This window comes from Dermacentor silvarum, chromosome 3 (assembly GCF_013339745.2).
Source record: "Dermacentor silvarum isolate Dsil-2018 chromosome 3, BIME_Dsil_1.4, whole genome shotgun sequence".
Taxonomy (NCBI): domain Eukaryota; kingdom Metazoa; phylum Arthropoda; class Arachnida; order Ixodida; family Ixodidae; genus Dermacentor; species Dermacentor silvarum.
This window is the reverse complement of record NC_051156.1, coordinates 100,087,450-100,106,706: the sequence shown is the minus strand read 5'-3', so window position 1 is coordinate 100,106,706 and position 19,257 is coordinate 100,087,450. Positions and strand designations below refer to the sequence as shown.

Below are 19,257 nucleotides of genomic sequence, written 5' to 3'. Positions count from 1 at the left end.
TCCAGGTCTGGCAAAAATGGCTGCCTCCCATTCTCTAAACAAAGGACCACGGAGGAAGGAAGCATGAAGTTAGAGGAGGTGCCTTGGCAATAAGGCAGCCTCCTCTGAGCTGTCCCTCCCTTCCTTCAGAGCCTATGATGGCTCTTGAAAAATAGGCCCTACCTGGTTGCCGGACCTCTCAAGGCATTGGTTGGTATGTGGTAGCTTTTAGTGATGCCCTCGTAAATATTGACCCTCACCACTCGCTCTTTGCTCCACATCCCCCCATACCCTCCATACACTCAGCGGCTGGAAATTATTGCTTGCCTATCATGTGGGGTGGGCCTATTTCCCATGAGCCTTTTTATCCTTTATGACTAGGCTGCAAAATCGTCGCGTGACACGCCTTCCCAGTCTTTTTTCCTTCCTCATGGTGTTGTGCAGGAGCAGGCTGTTAGTAGCAGGAGTGCCCACCCGGGGAGAGATGTTTGGATAGACCGGGTCATCATCAGGTAGAACTGCCGGCGGCTGCTCGGTTCCGTTGGTGGGTGGACCGACAGCGTCAGCGGGCGGCCCAGGTGGCGCCTGGGCCTTGCCCGTCATGCTTCCCGCCGAGCTAGCCATGCTGGATCGTCGGCTCTGCTCAGACTCAGCTGGGACGGACGAAACAAGCGGGGAACAGAATCGTAGGGACAGACAGGGCGAGGAGAGAGGGTGAGGAGAGAAAAAACCCAACAAAGCCCGTGTTAGTGGCGGTCACTGAAGACGAGCACAATTCATGCAACGTTACTGCAAGCACAGAAACAAAAAAAAGATACATTTCAGCTTCTCCGACAAAAATTTCACTTGGCACCCAACACCCACGCTCAACATTGACTCTGTCATGACAAATGGCTAAATGCCTCAGTTGCGTGTGGATCACCAGGTGACACACCAGGCAGACGGCACATAGTGATCAACAAATAGACGACACACAGAGCTGCACAGCACACACACCATTGACACTGAGACCAACTCTGAAAGCTGAATGCTTATGGCTCTATTTCTACAGTGGAATACTTTAGGTAACCACTTCGAAGAAAACAGTCTTTGTAACACAAGATCCTATGTGCCCTCAGTAACCCCTATCCCGACTATTAACTACAAGCACAGACATTCCCTAGCTCGTTTCCACCTGATGACGGGCCAATATAATGCAGCAATCCCTTTCGCTTGATTATATTCCATTCTTGCTGTCCACAGTTCCCAATCAGCAAATCCCAGTGATTACATGGGCGCAGTGCAATATGGCCAGATGACAACATGTCAAGAAGTAAACTACAGCAAGGTGAAAATGGGGACCAGTTGGCGACTTATATATCAATGGTGAAGCAACTATGTGAGCACAGGACATCACACAGCACATATGAAAGAAACACGATCCTGCGCCCTCAGATCAAAAAGCCCTGCATCTGTGTCAAGCTGTGTTGCATCTTCATGCTGTTGCATAGCTATGAAAAGGAACAAAGCTGTAGTAGAAGCATCCCAATAACCCGGCGGTATTACACGCGGCTCCCTCAGGTGCCACAAGAACCCCATGACAATCTACAAATATCTACAAATATATTTGTACTAGATAGTACAAATATCTTGGAGTGTGGATAAACAATGGGGCTGAGTACCTAACGGAACATGAAAAATATGTTAACGACTAAAGGTAGCAGGAATGCAGCTGTGATGAAAAATAGGGCACTGTGGAATTACAATAGGTATGAAGTGGTGAGAGGGATTTGGAAAGGGGTGATGGTACCCTAGTTTGACTTTCGGCAATGCGGTCCTGTGCATGAGATCAGAGGTTCGAGTAACGTTGGAAGTTAAGCAGCGAGGGGTAGGTAGGCTTGCTTTGGGAGCACACGGAAATACACAAAATCAGAGGGTACAGGGTGACATGGGATGCACATCATTCGAAGGCAGGGAAGCTAGCAGCAAGATAGAATTTGAGGAGCGATTGAGAGAGATGGCAGAAAAGCGGTGGGCAAGGAGAGTTTTCAGTTATTTGTACGTGAGGAATGTTGATACAAAATGGAGGAAGCTGACCAGAAAACTGTCAATCAAATATTTGGACTGCAGGAGGGGTGCAAACCAGGAAACAGCGGTTAAGAAAAAGGTTAAGGAAACAGAGAGGGGTCTGTGGAAAACAGGGATGCAGACGAAATCAGCACTGGGAACATACAGAACTTTCAAGCACGAAATTGCGAAAGAAAATATCTACGATAATTCTAGGGGAAGCTCTTTGTTGTTTGAAGCCAGGACAGGAGTATTGCGGACTAAGATGTACCGAGTCAAGTACCAAGGTATAGAAACGTTGTGCGGTGCGTGTGGAGAGGAAGAGGAAATGGCTGAACACCTCACACTTTTCTGTAAAGGGCTTAACCATACAGTGCAAAGCAAGGGGCTGATTTTTTCAAAGCATTGGGGTTTAGGGACAGTGAGGGCAAAATAGACTTTAAGCGGGTAGAAATAACCAAACGGAGGTTATCTGATTGGTGGCTAAAATCAAGGCAAGGGATGATTGCCTGGTCCTGACAACATGGAAAACAACTGTCACACTAAGAAATTAGAAGTTATCATTCATTTGTGAAAGATAGTTCGCCTTTTTTGAACTTTCTGCACCTTGCTGACTTCCACAGAACTTGTTTGCTCATTGCCACACTAATGACAAATGCAGCTGCTGGCCTCATGACATTTCTTATATCAAAAGATTACTAACACCTGGCAACTTTAGCTTTACCTTGAAAAATTACACTAAGAAAGTTTCACTTGGTGTTAGTGTCATTTGGACGCTCTCACATGAGCGAAAAAATTTTGTGGCACTTGCTACGAAGTGCAGTGAAATGTAAGCGCATTTATTTGCTTCATCTAATCTGTCAAAGCATGTAGCCACAGAAAGAGCGCTCATCAGAACCAACAAAAGTAACAAAAGAAAGTGGAGAGTTTTGTATTTTTGCAGACATACTATTCCAAAGGTATTTCTTTCAATCGGCAAACTACTCCCCTGGGTGGATATTGTAGTGAAATAGGAAATAGCCCATGTGTGCGATGATGTTGCATTCCAATAAAATGCGAACATTTGTTCTTTGTTTTATATTTTGTCTTTTTGTAAAATGACACCAATACTACTTACCTAACCCTTTCCAAATTCTTATAATATTTGCGCCTTTTGTAGCATCCATTCATCAGTGCCATCGATTCTGAATGACACTCTGCTTTGCTGCTATGCAGTAAACCCCTTAAATGGAATTCAGTAAAGCAAAGTGCACATGCCCAAAGTGATGCTGAATTTGCCAGTCTGACTGGGGTATTAGCAGCAGATAAAATTTTGCGACTGACTGAACGGGCTCCATATTTATTCCATCGTTCGTGCCACCAGCGACAAATGAGGTCCGTCATGTAGGAAGCTTACGCTGCACCGGCAATCTCTGAGGTCGTGCTCTGTCGGGCACGACCACCCACTTTCGAGTTCCGCACAGAGGAGGCACTACACTCTTGCAAATTGCACAGAACTAGTGACGAGAAAGCAGCAGCCGACGAGCTCTTCTGGAGAAAAACGCAGTAACGCTTTTACAGAAATTAAACACGATGTTCATTTAGAGCCATTGGATTCCAGCTGCAAGATGACAGCTCTCCTTGTCCTGTTTCATAAGTACAGCCACTGCACACAATCATGCCCTTTTGCCTTTTTGCACATTCCCGAACGTATGTCAGCATGCCTACGTAATCAGTACAGTTTCAGGCATGTTTTTGGTAGAGCGCAGATTGTGGAATCATCTTCCCAATGTGATTGCAGATGTGTCCAACCGTAATGCTACAGGGTATGTCTGCTCTGTAATGCAATGTTTTTCGAGTGATATTTACTACTATCCTTCTGTGCACACTTTCCCGTTTTAATGTGTTAGCATACGTACTTCAAGCACTTTCTGAGGGACAAGTATCTATCTATGTTTCTATCTATATGTTTGTATCTAACAGTTTTCCCGCCTACCTGGTATCTCTCTCTCTTTTTTTCTTTGCTTGAGTTGCTTGTTTTAATTTCTAGGTACTTGTATTACCCTGTTAATGCCCTCCTAGAGGGCTGTGAGGTATTCATAGCAAAATATAAAAAATTAAATAAACTCAATGAGTATCTACAGCCTCACTATATGTATTCCATTTTTATTTTTCGTTTTCATAGGTTTCTGTATTTATTCTATATGCGCAATCACACACATTGCCAATAATGTGTTGCATTTACTGGTACTGTATAACATTATGTTAATAATGTATAACCAATGTTGCATTTAGTGATCCATTCTCGTGATATTGCTGAACATTTTTCCATCATGACCCCCTGTATTTTAACCCCCCTAGGATAATGCCGTACAGGCGATGTAGGTATACCGAATAAATAAAATCAATAAATGTGCTTTGCGCATTGGCTCGTGGCTTCTGGTATTTCTGAATTGTGCTTTCTTTTGTCAATTTTTTTTCCTGTTTCATCTGCCATTTAAATGTATAAATGTAAGTGTTCTTTCCACAAAAAAATATATGAGGGTAACATGTGTCTGACCCCCTGTTTCCATCAACGGTGAGATGTCGACGTAGCCATGGCATGTAAAAAGACTGTTTCTCCTTCAACGGGAGGCCAGCAGCATGGAAAAGCAGATAAGAGAAAAAAAAAAAAAGAGTGAGCTTGGGATCCCATACCTAGGAAAGGTACATGGGAACCAGCCGTGGCAGACTTGGAGGAGCGGATGTCGAGTCGTGGATCGACGAACGCTGGCCAAGGGGTCGATGTCCTGGGCATCGTAAGGGAGCAGCTCGGCCGCCTGGTTCACCTGCTCGACGTTCAGCTCGAGGTAGGCCATGGCCTCGGGTCAAGCCAAGCCGGCTCCGGCAGGACGACCGACACCCCTCACTTGCAGTGCCAGTTCACTCACGCGCAGAGTGGCCCATCACACGATAACTCTGCGGCTTTAATTGAAAGAGGAAGGCTGAAATCTGCATGGAAACAAATTAGGAAAGGGGTGTTGCATTAGAATAAACAAAACGGTGCCAGGCATGCATAAGTATGACAACACTCTTAGGCCAGCGGGAAGGTTGCAGCAGAACAAAGAAGTATCGGCAGAATTCAGCTATTCTTCTGGCTCTGAACTCATTTTACTGAAACAGCAGCAGGCACTAACAGCAAACACAGCCGTCATCTCAAGCACAACTAATTATTTGCGACACACACAGTCGTCCTCGTTTGTCCTCGTATACACTGTCACAGAGTTTCCTACAAAAATTACCTGATGGCACTGGTCTCTACGAAAGCTGCAAGCATGGCAGTTAAGTAAGCATGGAAATGACTAGTTAGTAGGCGGATTTGCCTTAACTTCGTCCTTCTGTTTACAAACGGCTTTGCGAACAGATGATTTTCAACAAGGTACTGCGTTACAAATGCAACATGTTACATGTGCGCGGAATCTTATTGCCTTCTGCATTTAGAAACTGAGGGTTGCCTTGAAGTTTAGGCCGATAAAGCAGAGCTGTATACAAAGTCGCAAGAACGGTTGAAGCCGCAAGCACGAATGCCAGACCAATCCCCGAACCAACCATCACTCCCACGATAGCTGAACGATCGCAGTGCCAGTGTTCCCTCTAGTAATTCTTGTAGGAAACCATGCCTGTTGTGGCTTCTGAAGTACCATGCACGGACGTCACCAGTCTCAGAGCCCGAGTGGCTCGCAAAATCTCGTATAAATTACCAGTTGCCAAAGCTGCATAATAGGAAGGCGTTCAGCGTATCCCAGCGACCAATTGCACATTGCCACAGAGGCATGCATTTGAATCCTTGTGTTGACAGTGAAGCCAAGCAGGGGGAATAGCCTGGTGGTGTGATGACAATGGTACAGTCATCTTCGACGCAACAGAAAGGATGAATGTACAGGCAGGTGGACACAGCAAACACAGTTACACGCTGTAGAGCTTAAAGGAAAGTATGATGTGCCACTGAACTGAAAACAGCAGTCGATGGTGCCACAGTGAAAAGGAAGATGACAACACAACAATCTCGCTTCAAGCTAGGAACATAATATACTCCTATGATAGGGAAAATTGTCATTCACCCGAATGTAACATGAAGCTACAACTTCATGCTACATCCAGGTGGATGACAACTGAACCTTTCTCAACCTTGTGGGATTCCGCCGAACTGACTTGCCATAATATACTCCCACGTCACTCACCACTTACACATGAAAAGTCATTCTTCAACAGACTACCTCAAGAAACTCTACTTTATTAAAATTGATGATTGACGTTCATTTAATTCTCTCGATCCGAACTTATGTCATGTACATCGACAGCTCTAACGCTTCTGATCGTGTTACTCAAAAATGGCTGATGACTAAACTTTCAAGTGTCTGCCTTGACTGCATAAATCTTATCACGAATTACGTGTCTTAACAGAACGCTCTCAGTTCACTAATGTAACCACTCGAAGTTCTGTCACTAGTACAGCAACATCCAAACGTTCCTCAAGGCTCTGTTTTGTGGTCTGCTTTGTCTTCTAATATTTATAAGTGATCTACTACCGAGAACATCATCATCTATTTGTCTCCAAGCACAACCTTCAATCCATTTGTCTCTTTGCAGATTACTGCAACCTATGCCATCAAATGTCAAATAGCAAAGATTGGGTAGTGATACGACACGACCTGCCAAACATACAGGAAAGTCACACTGGTTTACGGAAGTGAATGTTTCCCCCCTTCGAATTCATGCTTGCATCAAAAGAACGGTCTCATGCCACCTTTCAATCCTCACTGGTCATGAATTGAATCTTAACAAATACCTTGGAGTAATAATCACTACGAAGTTAACATGAGCCAAAAATATTCTGAAGCTTGTGCTGATGTCTCATATCTCTTGGCTACATCAAAGAACATTCTTCCTCTCCCCTCACTCAGTGCATAAAGTTAAATATGAAACTGCCACATGCAATAAACGGAAGTACTATGCATCATCCATCTAGAACAACCCTTCAAGCTTAGCTAAGTAATGCTCTTGAATACATTCGGTATAGTGGCATGCAGATCGCCGTATCACGTTACAGGATAGTAACCATTCTGTCAGTAACAGTAGGTAACCTCTGGAACGCAACCTTGTAGCTTTAAAGGCCCAATAAATCTCAGAACTTCATTTACTTTGCTAATTAAATATAATAATTTTCTGTAATAAATCTATTAATTTGACTCTATTAACTATTAAATGTCTAAAGCAGACAAATGTGATAAATTAGTTTACAGCTTACATAATATTATTACACTGTTTATGCAAATTTCACAGGACTGCTACTCCGTATCAATTTTCTCCACTTAAGAGGTCCCAATAGAAGCAGCTTACAGAATAGTGATACTTTTTCACTGCTAAGCTGAAGTATTGTAAGCTTGACGCTGCATTTTTCTTTATTTACCAATGTCCTAGAATTTCTGCAAGGAAAATAGGTGGCCTAAATAAAACATTTCCTCCCCAAAGTCAGTAAATTTCAACTTATTTCCTTGAAGAAAAACAGACCTTATCAAAACCAGTCCAGCTCAAATCAATTCAATAAAAAAATAATAATAAGCATAGAAAACAATAAAACGAAGAGAATGGGTTATATTTGTTAATTCCGCAAACATTTCTAAAAATGTAAGAGCATGCAATAATTTTTTAACAGAGAATATAATGGCACATGCCAGGAAATCCACGAAGTTTAGCAGGTGCTCATACACGTAACATGCTTATTTAAAACAAACTTATTTAAACAAACAAAACAAACTCAACATGGGCTCTGCCATGTGCTTCAAAATAAGATTCAGTAAAGCTTGGAAATCGAACAATTGTGCCATATGCCAAGATAATAGGTACTTACATATCAGATGCTTAGATATGTCTCCGACAATAATCTCGATTTTAGCAACATGGACAGCTAGTAGAGTGGTAGACCTTTTTTGGCGCTCATGGTGAAATGCCTCTTTTTATTTTTAAGGAAACCACAGGCAATTACTAATCGCTCAGGCAGTAGTGCTGGGCGATCGCATCATAGGCAAGAGGACATACAGATTGTTCAAGCAGTACACTCAAACAGCAACATACGTGTGTGTGCCATGTGAATGTTATTTTTACTTGCACTCGTGACCTTTTGCTTTCGCCATGCTGTCCAAGTTGTCACGATTTCAATCTTACACAAGGACGCAATTGCCATGTAAGGTCACTCTTGCATCACAAGTGCTGCAGCAGCCTTTAGTCGGGAGTTTCATAGAAAACTACCTAGGGTGAAAAAATATGGCAGCACCGTCTAGGTGAGCTGCAACAGCGTGGGAATGATGGGATATTAAAGGTTCGGAAGGTGCCGAACTTATCTAGGTACGAAACATGGGCAAGCCTGCAGGAGCAGAAATTTCTAGAAATGAAATCTTTATAAAATGTCTTGATTTTCCCACAATGCATGTTGTAATCATGCTTACTAAAAAATACGTGAAAAAATGAAACACATGATTGAAATTGACACATACTGAATGCCCACCATCTGTTTTCTCTAACCTCAAATCAAAACAAATTATGGGGTTTAAGAGTCCAAAGTAACTCGTGAGCTACAAGAGACGTCGTAGTGGGGGGCTTTGGGTTAATCACGACCACATATAATTACACCACTAACATCATTGAAGTGTACATTAAGGCTGCACTTTAACATGCAGTCATACCAACTCGCCCAAGCGTCGTGCTTAATTGTCGTGCTTGGCAGCAGTACAACAAAGCCACGCAGCTGAGTTTCCTCCAATTTTTTTTTAAAAGCCCACCCAGTGCGAGTGCTTAGGTTTTAATTTTAATTGTTCTTATCCAATAATAGAGAAAAAAAGATATGGCCGATCACACGCATATGTAGGAAGCAGTGATCTCTGATGGTTACTGAAATGCCTCGACTTCTTAGTGTAGCGTCGCACTCGTCGCTCAATGAGCGCCTTGGTCCCATTTTGCTCTCTTTACTTCTCGCTGCATGCTCAGCTGCTTTTCATGCAAACTTCTTAAATCTTATAGCCAACTTCTTCTGCAACTGACTTTTTCGATCCAATCTGCTATAAATATATCATAGATTTGTTCACAGCTGATGAGAACTTGTTACATTACTGTCCACGTGTGTTTCGCGAGAAGTCCTACTCGCAAATTAGCGGTGAATTCCGGAGCAATGTATAATCAATGTTGGCCCCATTCCAGGTTTCCTTATTTCCTGCAGGCTTCCATTTTGACACAAATTTTCAAAAACAAAAAAATATGCTTTAGAAATATAGGCACCAAATTTAAAATTGTGACATTCCATGAGAAACGCACAAATATCACAACCCTGCAAATTGCGCCTCTAGTGAGGTTTAACACCTCAAAATCCAATGTATCACTTTTGCTACGCTGAGTTTGATACCTAAATATTCTTATTTAAAACAAGACTTACAGCTCACAACGAACTCTGATTTCCCCATTCGAACACATGTACAATGCAGAAATGCCGTCACGAGACACTTGGTGGACTGATTCGAATGAAGTTTTGATGCATTTGAGAGAGAAAGTTAAATTCTAGTGACTCTAGGAAGCAAATTTTTATTTATGGCCTGGAAAACTGGTAACGTTAGGAAATATTGAAGCACAAGGTTTACAAATTCATAACACTGCACAAAAGCAGGTAACGCAGTCCTGTAGACTGCATCTATTAGAACATCTAAAGCGGACAAGTTTGATATACGAATTTACAGCTTACATGAATTCATTACAACGTTCACAAGAGTTTTGAAAAAGTACCTTTCACATTTTAGCAGTATACTGCAGAGCGGTCTATAATGCATTAATTATGTCTGCTTTAGATGTTTTTTTAATAGGTGCGGTTTACAAAATAACGATATAAATATTGAATAACAATAATAAGTATTGAATTGGATAGTCAAGTGCAGGCACATATTTAAAGCAGGAATATTTATTTCGCTATAATTATGTACCATGCTTGTACTTACTAGTGAAAAAAGACAGCTCAATATCAGGGACAATTCGGTTCCGTTTTAAACACAAGATTACTAATTGGTATTAAAAAAACTGCACAAACAGCCTCGCAACATCTTTAGAGCCTGATTGCAAGCAAGCTTTCAGAGGCTGCTGAATAAATTGTTGCCGCTAATTAAATGTTGTGTAAAAAAAAGAAAAAGTTGCTGAAGGACTTGTGTGCCATTATAACATGTAAAAGGGCCTTTGTAAGAAAGACATCCGTTGAATGTAAAAGATAAAACCTGCCAAATGACTAGACTGCCAAAAACACTAAATGACAGACTACAAGGAAAAATCACAGATGGTTACGTACGTAGGCTACCACCGTGAAACTGCAAATAAATCTTAATTACCCATTTTGTTTCTTCATTGCTTCGAAAACATGTGTCGTCATTTCACCTCTGATAATTTGCAATACTTTGTTTAGCTGGTGGAGAACAGTAACCAGAATTTAACAGTTGGTTGCTGCGAAATATTCGGCTAGTTTCAATATTCGAAAATACAGAATAGTTCTTTTTCAAATACGAATAGTTAGTGTGTTATATTCAATTCGCATCCGAAACTTCAAATATTTGCCCACCCATACTAATTACTGAAATAACATTTCATAGTTTTGTTGCACTGAACATTGCCAGAAACAAAGACAAATAAGTTATTCCTTTCCTTGACGTGGAACGGCATTTGGGCTTTGTGCAAATGAAGCGGGCAAAATTTATATTTTATGGATCACTCTGAAATATGCCAATAATTTGTGGATTTTGTAAAACTCATGCAACTGAAGTAATTGTAAGCTAATAGATGTTCAACAGATACAGTTGACATAATTGCAATACATTCGTTTGCATAGTTGGGCTAGTTGGTGAAAATTGCACACGAAAATCAGCTTTCAGGAACAAATACTAAGAATAAGAAATAGTTAGGCTGCACACACAACAGTGCCTGCTGTGTTTCCTACTTCTCTAAGTTCAGCCAATGAATTGACCAAGGACATCATGCAGCTGATAGAAGAAAAAAACTATAATTCAGCTATTTTGGCAAGGCCCTTCACAGCAAATTGGCGTATTACTTTAAACAGCATGTTGTTTCTTCATTTTATTCAGAAATAAAAATGTTGACTTAATTTAGAAAGTACACTGCGTGCTAATGGGTTAGTGAAGACAGTTGAGCTAGTTGTCGATTTTCAAAGGCCAGGACAAACATAAGCGCAATAAATATGATGACAGATGAGAAGAGGCAGACAGCACAGAGCGCCGAGTTTAAAACCTAATTTGAACTCGGTTCTCCAAATTTTGAGACGTTTATGGACCTTAGGCAATTCGTATAAACAATGAGGACCCAGTTAACGAAGCTACTCCAAGCAGCCACTAAAGTTTCAGTAAACTTCTTATACAACAAATATAATTGAAATCGCCAAAGAGGTTGCTTGACGAGACCATTTCTGTTTCACGCATAATAGATAAAGAAAAGGTATTTCTCACTTCAAGCAGTAATGACATATTTTCGATGTTGCAGAAGTTCTACCACGTGCTTTTCTCACACGTAAAAGGATGACACTTTGCGAGTATCAAAGTTGGAAAACACTTATAAGACATTTTAATTTGATACGAAACTTTTGCTTGATATTCTGGACCTGCGCGTCACTGACACTTTTTTTGTCACAGGAAAATTTGTTGACCTTGTGTAGCTGTAAGGCAAGGTAGGATACGTTGTTCCCCCACAAAAAAAAAAAAAATTAACCAAGAATGCTGCACACCTCTCCTCTAGTTGTGCTCCCATGTGGTAGCTACAACTATCACAGGAATGAAACGAACCAGTGAATCATAATGCATCCAACTCCTGAATACTAAAACCATAACTGATTTCTAGAAACAAACATTAACTTATTTAGGTAGCAATGGCGTTTGCCAGTATTTTTTTTTTCCCCAACCTGAAAGGGTTAATGAAAAAAAAAAAAAATACAAGTTGTAAATAGTGTCGGTATTCCGTTAACATTTCGGAACACCACTGCCAAGCAGAGTGTAACCAGTTAGTGGGAAAAGGCTGCCATTGAACTCAAAACTGCCTGCACACCTTATGCAGGGTATGGCAGTCGCCGCACTTTCATCGTTTGGATTATTAATGCTGACAGGAAACCACAGGACAGTGTTCAAGAACACTAGAGGGGCTGAAAGAATGTGTGCAATGTGTCAACATTGCACCATAATTCACTCAGAATACATAAGTCCTTAGAAAAGTTATTGCATGTTTGTTATTGCTGAATGTGGAGGAAAACCAAAAACAACAGAAAAAAATAAAGACGAGGATACTTTCGAAGAATGCTTTAGCAAAACAAGTGCATCCGAAATTAGTAGAATAAACGAATAAATAATCGCGTTTAAATCAAAACCCTGGCTAAACTATGAGGTTAGTTGATTGCAAATGAACTAATGGGGCATGATGCTGCGTGCAGCGCGTATTCGGCAACGAAGGTTCGCTAATTACACGAGGGGCCTCGGCTTCCTATATATATAATCAAGGCAATAAGGACTGAGACCGGAACATCTTAGCTCGCTCTAGAACGATCGTAACGCACGCGAAAGTACCACAAGACGACCCCATCTGCTCGGTGCCGGAGTCTAGTCGCGCGTGAATAACGCTCGGAGCGTGTGCGGCTATTTTCTTGTTTTCTTTTTTTCGCTCGCCAAATGCGAAAGTGTCCTCGAAAATAGCAGCAAGCTGCTATCGTGAAAGAGCGCGCCTTATGCTGCGAAAATAGAACCGGCCACGTCTTCCCATACCGGAACTCAAGCCTAGCTCGCGACCGCGTATTTCCCGAATAGGAACCGCGCAACCGAGCGCTCCATTCCGCAGATTCGCGTCGCTCTCCCGGCCAGCCGCACCTCATCACGGTGAGCGACGTGGATCACGGGCTGAGCTTGGCAAGCGCTTCTGAGAGGCTGGCCTCGTACCTTTTTGTAAGTCGGGTGTGCGGCGTGTGAAGCACTGCGACGGGCTGCCCCGCATCGACAATGTCGCTGTTCAGTGACGAACGGACGCGTTTCGCTGCGAAAGAATCACATCGCGTCGTTCCACAACACGGGACATGACAGACGACATTATGGAGAACGACGCGCGGTATCGCCGCCTGTCGGTGAAGCTGGGCGGGAGAGCGAAGATGGCAAATTAATGTTCATCGAATTGTTGTATCACAAATAAACGTGCGACGGCTTTTAAAAATGTTTGACGCTTTATAAGAAATATTTCTGAGAAAAAATTCTTTGTTCTTTTTTTTTTTTTTGCTCCGGCTCGCTACGTCTCACGTCGACCAGACACGGCTGCATCTCTGGCTTTTGGCTGCGCCGCCTGCGAGCGCCGCAAGCGAGCCGCCGCGCGTCGTCGGCTTCCCTGTCGGGGCGCTGGCTAAGCCTAACCAAGCTTTCAGCCGGCGCCGCGATGCGATACGCTGCGCGACGGAGTTGAGCGAAACGCACCGCGCGGAGGCATGCCTCGGGGCAAACCCAGGGGTCGCCGCGAGACCGGCGACGTGGTGAAATGGCAAATCATCGAGCTCTGGGAGGCGGGCGTCAAGAACAAGAGCGAGATCGCGCGCCGACTCCACCTGTCGTGGACGGCCGTCAACCTCTGGGTGCAACGCTGGGAGAGCGAGGGCCACCTGAACGTACGGCCCCGCTCGGGCCGGCCGCGCACCACTTCGGGCGACGACGAAACCACCGTGAACACGTACACGGCCTTCTACGGCGCCGGTGGAGCGCTGCCCAAGCCTGCCGTTCAGGTCAAGCTCGAGCGGCCGGACCAGCGGCTCTCGGAGCACCACCACCGCCCGCCCCCGTCGTTCGCGGCTGCTGCTAGCGTCGCTGCCGCCGCGACCAGTGGCTGCGGCGACAGCGACCCGTCGGCGGCGAACGGCCCCTTGCCGCTGCTTCCGTTGCGTCAACTTTCCGACCCCACTTGCTTCGCGAACCACGAGAGCGCCTTCAAAAGGAGCTTTGAGAACGGCGGCGACCCCCACCACCCGGCCGAACGGCACGAGGAAGTGGTCGGTCTCGACCCGCCGCCGCCGCAAAGACTCAGCCTCGCTACTCAGACGGACGGCAGCAGCACGACGCCGCCCTCTGAAGCGGTCGGATAGCCGATGACGATCGCCCGTGATGGACTGAAGCTCCTTTATTTATTGTAGAGACTACTCCGCACCCCATCCAGGGGTGGGACAGATTTCGATGATGACGCGCGCGTCACCACGCTTGTGTTTACGGCGGCGCGCCCCCCCGGAAGCGCCTGAATTTTCTTTAATGAACTGAACGTACCCGGACATAAGTGCATGTGCATCACTTTAGACCGTGCCCTAGACATTCCAAAGCGCGAAAAAAAGAAAACGGCGCTTGCTTCTGGTCGTGTCAAATGCCCGTGATATAGTATTGCGTATACGAATCTATAGTGTAAATAATGCGAGGATGGGGTGAAACACTTTATACAGCTCCGTGATTTTATTGCACTTTCCATCGTTAGCGGCAGCTAATCGTTTAGACAACGTTCTTGTCGTTAGTTACTGTTTTTTTTTTTTCTTTTTTTTTTTTTTTTTTTTTAGATTTATGTGCTGCACGCTTCTCAAACTTTTATCTGCAGTACTTTTAGCCTGCCGCTGTTTGTCGTAGAACAGTGAGCGTGATTTTACCCTTCCCCTGGTCTCGTCGTAGTCAGTAGATACCCGGTGATTTTAATATATTTATGCAGCAGTGTGGAATAAATGTGATCTCGCTGCTCCGTTGATTTGTGTCATGAAGAAATCGATGCAATCAATGCTGACCATGCCATGGACGCATTGTAATAAAACGAGATGGAGCAGCAAAAATGTGTGTCAAAACGTTTCCATTTGGCTGAATTTCGCGTGCATTCGCGAAACCTTTTTTGAAATCTTGAAACATTTCGATGTTATGTGCCAAACGCCAGACGTAGTACGACTGATCGGAAGTACTTGTCTTGGTCGCATCGCCGGTCGTCTGCTAACGCCGAACAGAAGACGATACGCAACTGCTTCCCACACAAACGTGATCTTTCGAGAAAATAAATTTACGGACACTTATTCAAAGAGGCAATACGAGCCAACTTTCACGAGGGCGCCCAAACTACCGTTCATTTTTTTTTCTTCGCCTCCTTCCTTGTTATTAACGAAAAAAATAAGATCGCTGCGTTTACGAGTGGCGCTGCCGTCGACATGCCCAGCGGCTCCGTCTGCGAGGCTTTCCACGTGCGAGCGGTGCAGTGCAGACGATATGACTCTCGTTGGGACCCTCGAAAATGAGCATTCGGCGAAATTACTGTCCGGCCCTGAACTGCAGGAGGCGGCAGTGAACGGAGTAGACTTGTGCGTCTCTGCCGGATGCGACAGCGGCTCGGGTAAGTCTTTTCTTTTTCTCTCGTCCATTTCTTCTTCGTCGAGGTGGAGCCGAGCTATCGGCCAAGCGCTGCTCACATGTGATCCGTCGGTGCTTCTACCCGCGCAGATTTTTTTTCCCGCTTTCCTGTGGATAGCCGAGAAAGTGCGTCGATGACCAAGGAACAGAGTTCGCGAGCTCTTCCGGCGAGTGTCGTCCGCGATTACGCGCTCGCTATCGTTTTCTAGGTGCAGCCAGGGAGTCTCAACGTTGGGCTACCTTTATTTGACCTTTTCCTCCGGAGGTTAGGCCTAGGCATGCCGAGACCTGCGGCTTTCGTTTGAACCCTCGTGATATCGCCTGCTTTTGGGTTTCGCTTGATCGTAGTCGGGCGAAAGTGCGCCCCTACACTTGGCGTAGCGGCTTTTACCGCGCCCCTTCTCTGTCGTGTGCACCTTTTCTGAAAAATAAAATGGGAGGGCATCGAAAATGCGATGTTCGAAGCGCGATTTTTTTTTTTTTTGAAGTGGCGAGGAGGAGCGAAGTTTTCGGTGCTTCTCTCTCTCGCTCATTAATATATGTTTTTTTTTTTTTCTCAGCTGTTTTGTGTCCCTCTTTCCACTCCCGTTCGCTCCGAATGGTTTGGCGTGCTTAAGTAGCAGTCGGCCGTGATTACAGTAGCCGGCTTCCAGAATGGGACTTGAGGTGGTGCGCGCGAGGAATGCCTTGTTTTTTTTTTTTCCCCGCCGCTTTCACAAACGCGCATAAACGTTCTCGAGATTTTGCTCGACGTCGGCAGTTATTATATTTGTTCCGCCCCTGCTGCTGGCTCGCAGAGAAATGCCGGATCGCGAAATTGGCGGTTTCGCATGTTGGCACGTGCTGAAGAAATTGCGCAACGGAAGCGACAACTTCCGCGCTGTGATCGGTTTCTCCGTCGTACTTCGATGGACCCGACGTAAGTAGTACATACATACGTACGGCTTCGAGGTTTCACGGATTTTCTTGCGGAAGAGAAACTGTTCTCCGGCGTGCACCGGTCTTCCTTTATCTCTGTTCGCCCGGCGCGATTGTCGGCCGCGTCGTTATCTCCCCGTCGTGCGTCGTAGGGTAAGAAATAAATAAATAAAAAGGAATATCCGACGACGGAGCCTCTTGGGAAGCGAACGGTGTCCTCCGGAACTTCTGAATACTTTTGCACGACTGAGGGGGAGCGCGTGTTGCCTGCGACTGTGAAGCAATCTGCTACACTGCGTCGCAGGATAAAAATTGAAGAAAAGGAAAAGAGCCGCGAAAGCACGCGACTTGCAGACGATTACGTGATGATGTCCGAAGGCCGCGGCGATCCTTCTCACCGACGACTACTACCGCATTGACGCACGCTGTAGCGCGCGTGATCTTCAGACGGCAGCGCCCGGAATTACGTGCGAGCGCGTGACTTCGTAATTCGATTCTGGCGGATTTCGTTGCGACGGGACATATATATATTCCAGCAGTGCCCAGCGAAGAGGATAGTGGTAAGAATCGTTGATCAAGCGTTTGGCGCTACTTAAAGAACGAGCGCTTCAGGTAACGGTCGAGGGCTTGGTTGCTCGTTCGCGAAGTCATTAACTCGATAATCGACGTGGTTTCTTGCGTGTGCTTGCGTCCACCCAAAAGTTCCGTGGCGGGCGGGCTTTCTCTTATTTAGTATCATTTTTTATTCATCGTTTTTCTCTCTCTCTCTCACATCAGCCGTTTGGCCCATCGTTACAGGCCATAATGAGGCACCATTTGCTTCTGCTTTTTGTGTATTCATTAGCGAATGTTTGAAAAAAATATTTATAGGCATGGAATATTGCTTTATCCTTTTGAGAGAATGAAAAAGAAACATGGGAGAGTAGAGGTTTTAAAGAAAATTAAATCCATATCACTCCCGTAATAAATCTAATAGGCAGCTTGTGAGCGAGTAACAAGTGAAAGATTGCCGCATTTTCCGGTGGGGCTCACAACTGGCTATAATGAGAACTGGCTGGTGCAGCATATTCACTGGCCCTTTCCAGTTTATGGCAGGACCCAGTAGTCGTAGTAATTGCACATATTCGAAGTCATGTTGTTGGACTAGTCTGTTCATGGATTCAGCAAAATATTTAAACTGTGCGAAGAAGACAAGATGTGAACAGACGCACAAAGCGTTTCTGTTCACGTCTTGTCTTCTTCACGCAGTTTAATATTTGGCCGTAATCGAATGTCAAATTTTCAAATAAGATGTGTTGGCTTGAAATAGGGGCAGTCGGTTCACGTTTGGTATCTCTGATAGTCACGCACCCCATATTATTGACCCTTTTCGCGGCGATCCCGTGGGCGCTGCCATGTTTGATCACGTGGTGACTCGTCCATTGCTTGCCTCAACTGCCTCCGTTGCCTCCTTGTTTACAATGGAAGTGTGTGACGCCGGCACGGCTTAGAAAACCTCTGTTTTCGGAGATATCGTAGACGGTGACTAGGTGGACGACACGAAACTTTGATCACAGCTTCAGAGAACATGCAAAAGCGCTTTCGGAGCTGATTAAGCTATGTCCAAATGGCGCGAGCAGCGTATTGCCATGGTGCTTGTTCTAAAAGCGGGGCTAAATATGTATTCCAAGCTTTCCGATTATGAATTCAGTCAGGATTAGTGTGTTTTGCTCTTTGTTCTTTATTCGGCAAATATTTTGAAGCAGTGGCTTGTCAGTTTCTGACTCAGTGAAGTTCCTCGGTGCGGCCACTACCTGATTATTTTCTGCCTAATCTCTCGCGGGTGTGCTCAGTTCCGATAGATTTGTTCTTGCTGCGCACAAGGCTTGAAACATAGCTGTTTTGTACATTGTAATACCTTGTAGCAAATGTATATTACAGCTAGAAACTCGCTTACTCTTGTGGACCGTCACGAAACATTCAATTTCGACCATTAATCCGTGCGCCATCAGTGTAGTCCGTCATTTATAGTGCGTATACAGTGCGCATATATTCAAGTGTGCGCCCACTCACTTATTCTTGATACGTCGACGATAGAGTGGGCGTAAGTTTTCCTGCCATTTGGGACATATGTGTATAGATAATGTGCGCAAAACTTACTATGACAGGAAGCGGCGCTACTCCTTTTGTCATTGTTTAACGAGTGGTACTCACTCTTGCCGACGTTCTGGGGATGAAGCTTTTTCTTTGAAGGTTAGCGATACAAGGCTGGTGGATGAGCAAATTTCTGTATCCTCGAGGAAGCCGTACATCACGAAGTGCCAGTAACACGTTCGGACAGTTGCAGCAGCGGTACGCGAACTTGGCCACACAGATTCATTCTATTCGTTAACATGCCAGTCACTATTTTTGCAGCCAACTACTGCACACCTCTTCAATCCACATGATTCAGTCTAGCATGATTGGAGCACAATGTGTTAGCTGAAAACTCAGTTGCATTTCCGACAGCTGATCGCACAGAAGCAAGGTAGAAGCAGTAATGGTTTCGTATTCGTGCGCGGTCGCTGAGAGAGAGGTATGGCGCGTAAAGCCCCTTAATGGCACGCCGCCGTGAGCGCCATCTCGTTTCTCTAAACCAAACTGCTCCGCAAAAAGAGTCAATACTTATACTTGTGGAAGTTGCGTCATGGACGAAAAATCTTCATGGGTGGAGGACGGGGTTTTGGCCAGTTGCTGAAGAGCTGTTGAATCTGCGCTGGTTTGTGTGATTCAGCTGTCGAGTTTCTAAAGTCCATGCCTCTAGGTTAATATATTTTCATCTTTCTGACAATGAAAATGATTGTGTGGCCGTGCACGACATTGCTTTCCATCCTCGGTGGCAGTAGCAAGCAGTTTGCTA

The 19,257-nt window shown here is 44.7% G+C and overlaps 2 protein-coding genes across 2 annotated transcripts in view; one reads left to right on the top strand and one right to left on the bottom strand.

Annotated features, from left to right (window-relative positions):
- The window catches only part of LOC119444605 (paramyosin), a 52,643-nt gene extending 39,498 nt beyond the window's left edge, over nucleotides 1-13,145 (bottom strand). Inside the window, exons 1-3 of the mRNA XM_049664669.1 lie at nucleotides 12,999-13,145; nucleotides 4,702-4,995; nucleotides 454-632 (exon numbers count right to left, since the gene is read on the bottom strand). Of these exons, the coding sequence (XP_049520626.1) occupies nucleotides 454-632; nucleotides 4,702-4,801 (279 nt within the window). The 5' untranslated portion in view covers nucleotides 4,802-4,995; nucleotides 12,999-13,145. The remainder of the gene's footprint in view (nucleotides 1-453; nucleotides 633-4,701; nucleotides 4,996-12,998) is intronic.
- A 249-nt stretch (nucleotides 13,146-13,394) lies between these two features.
- LOC119445614 (uncharacterized) lies at nucleotides 13,395-14,899 on the top strand. The gene has a single exon (XM_037709876.2). The coding sequence runs from the start codon at nucleotides 13,532-13,534 to the stop codon at nucleotides 14,177-14,179; it is 648 nt and encodes a 215-aa protein (XP_037565804.1). The 5' UTR covers nucleotides 13,395-13,531; the 3' UTR covers nucleotides 14,180-14,899.
- Nucleotides 14,900-19,257: the final 4,358 nt, after the last annotated feature.

Coding starts and splice junctions, on each gene's coding strand:
- LOC119445614 (XM_037709876.2), top strand. CDS start 13,532: ATGCCTCGGGGCAAACCCAGGGGTCGCCGCGAGACCGGCGACGTGGTG.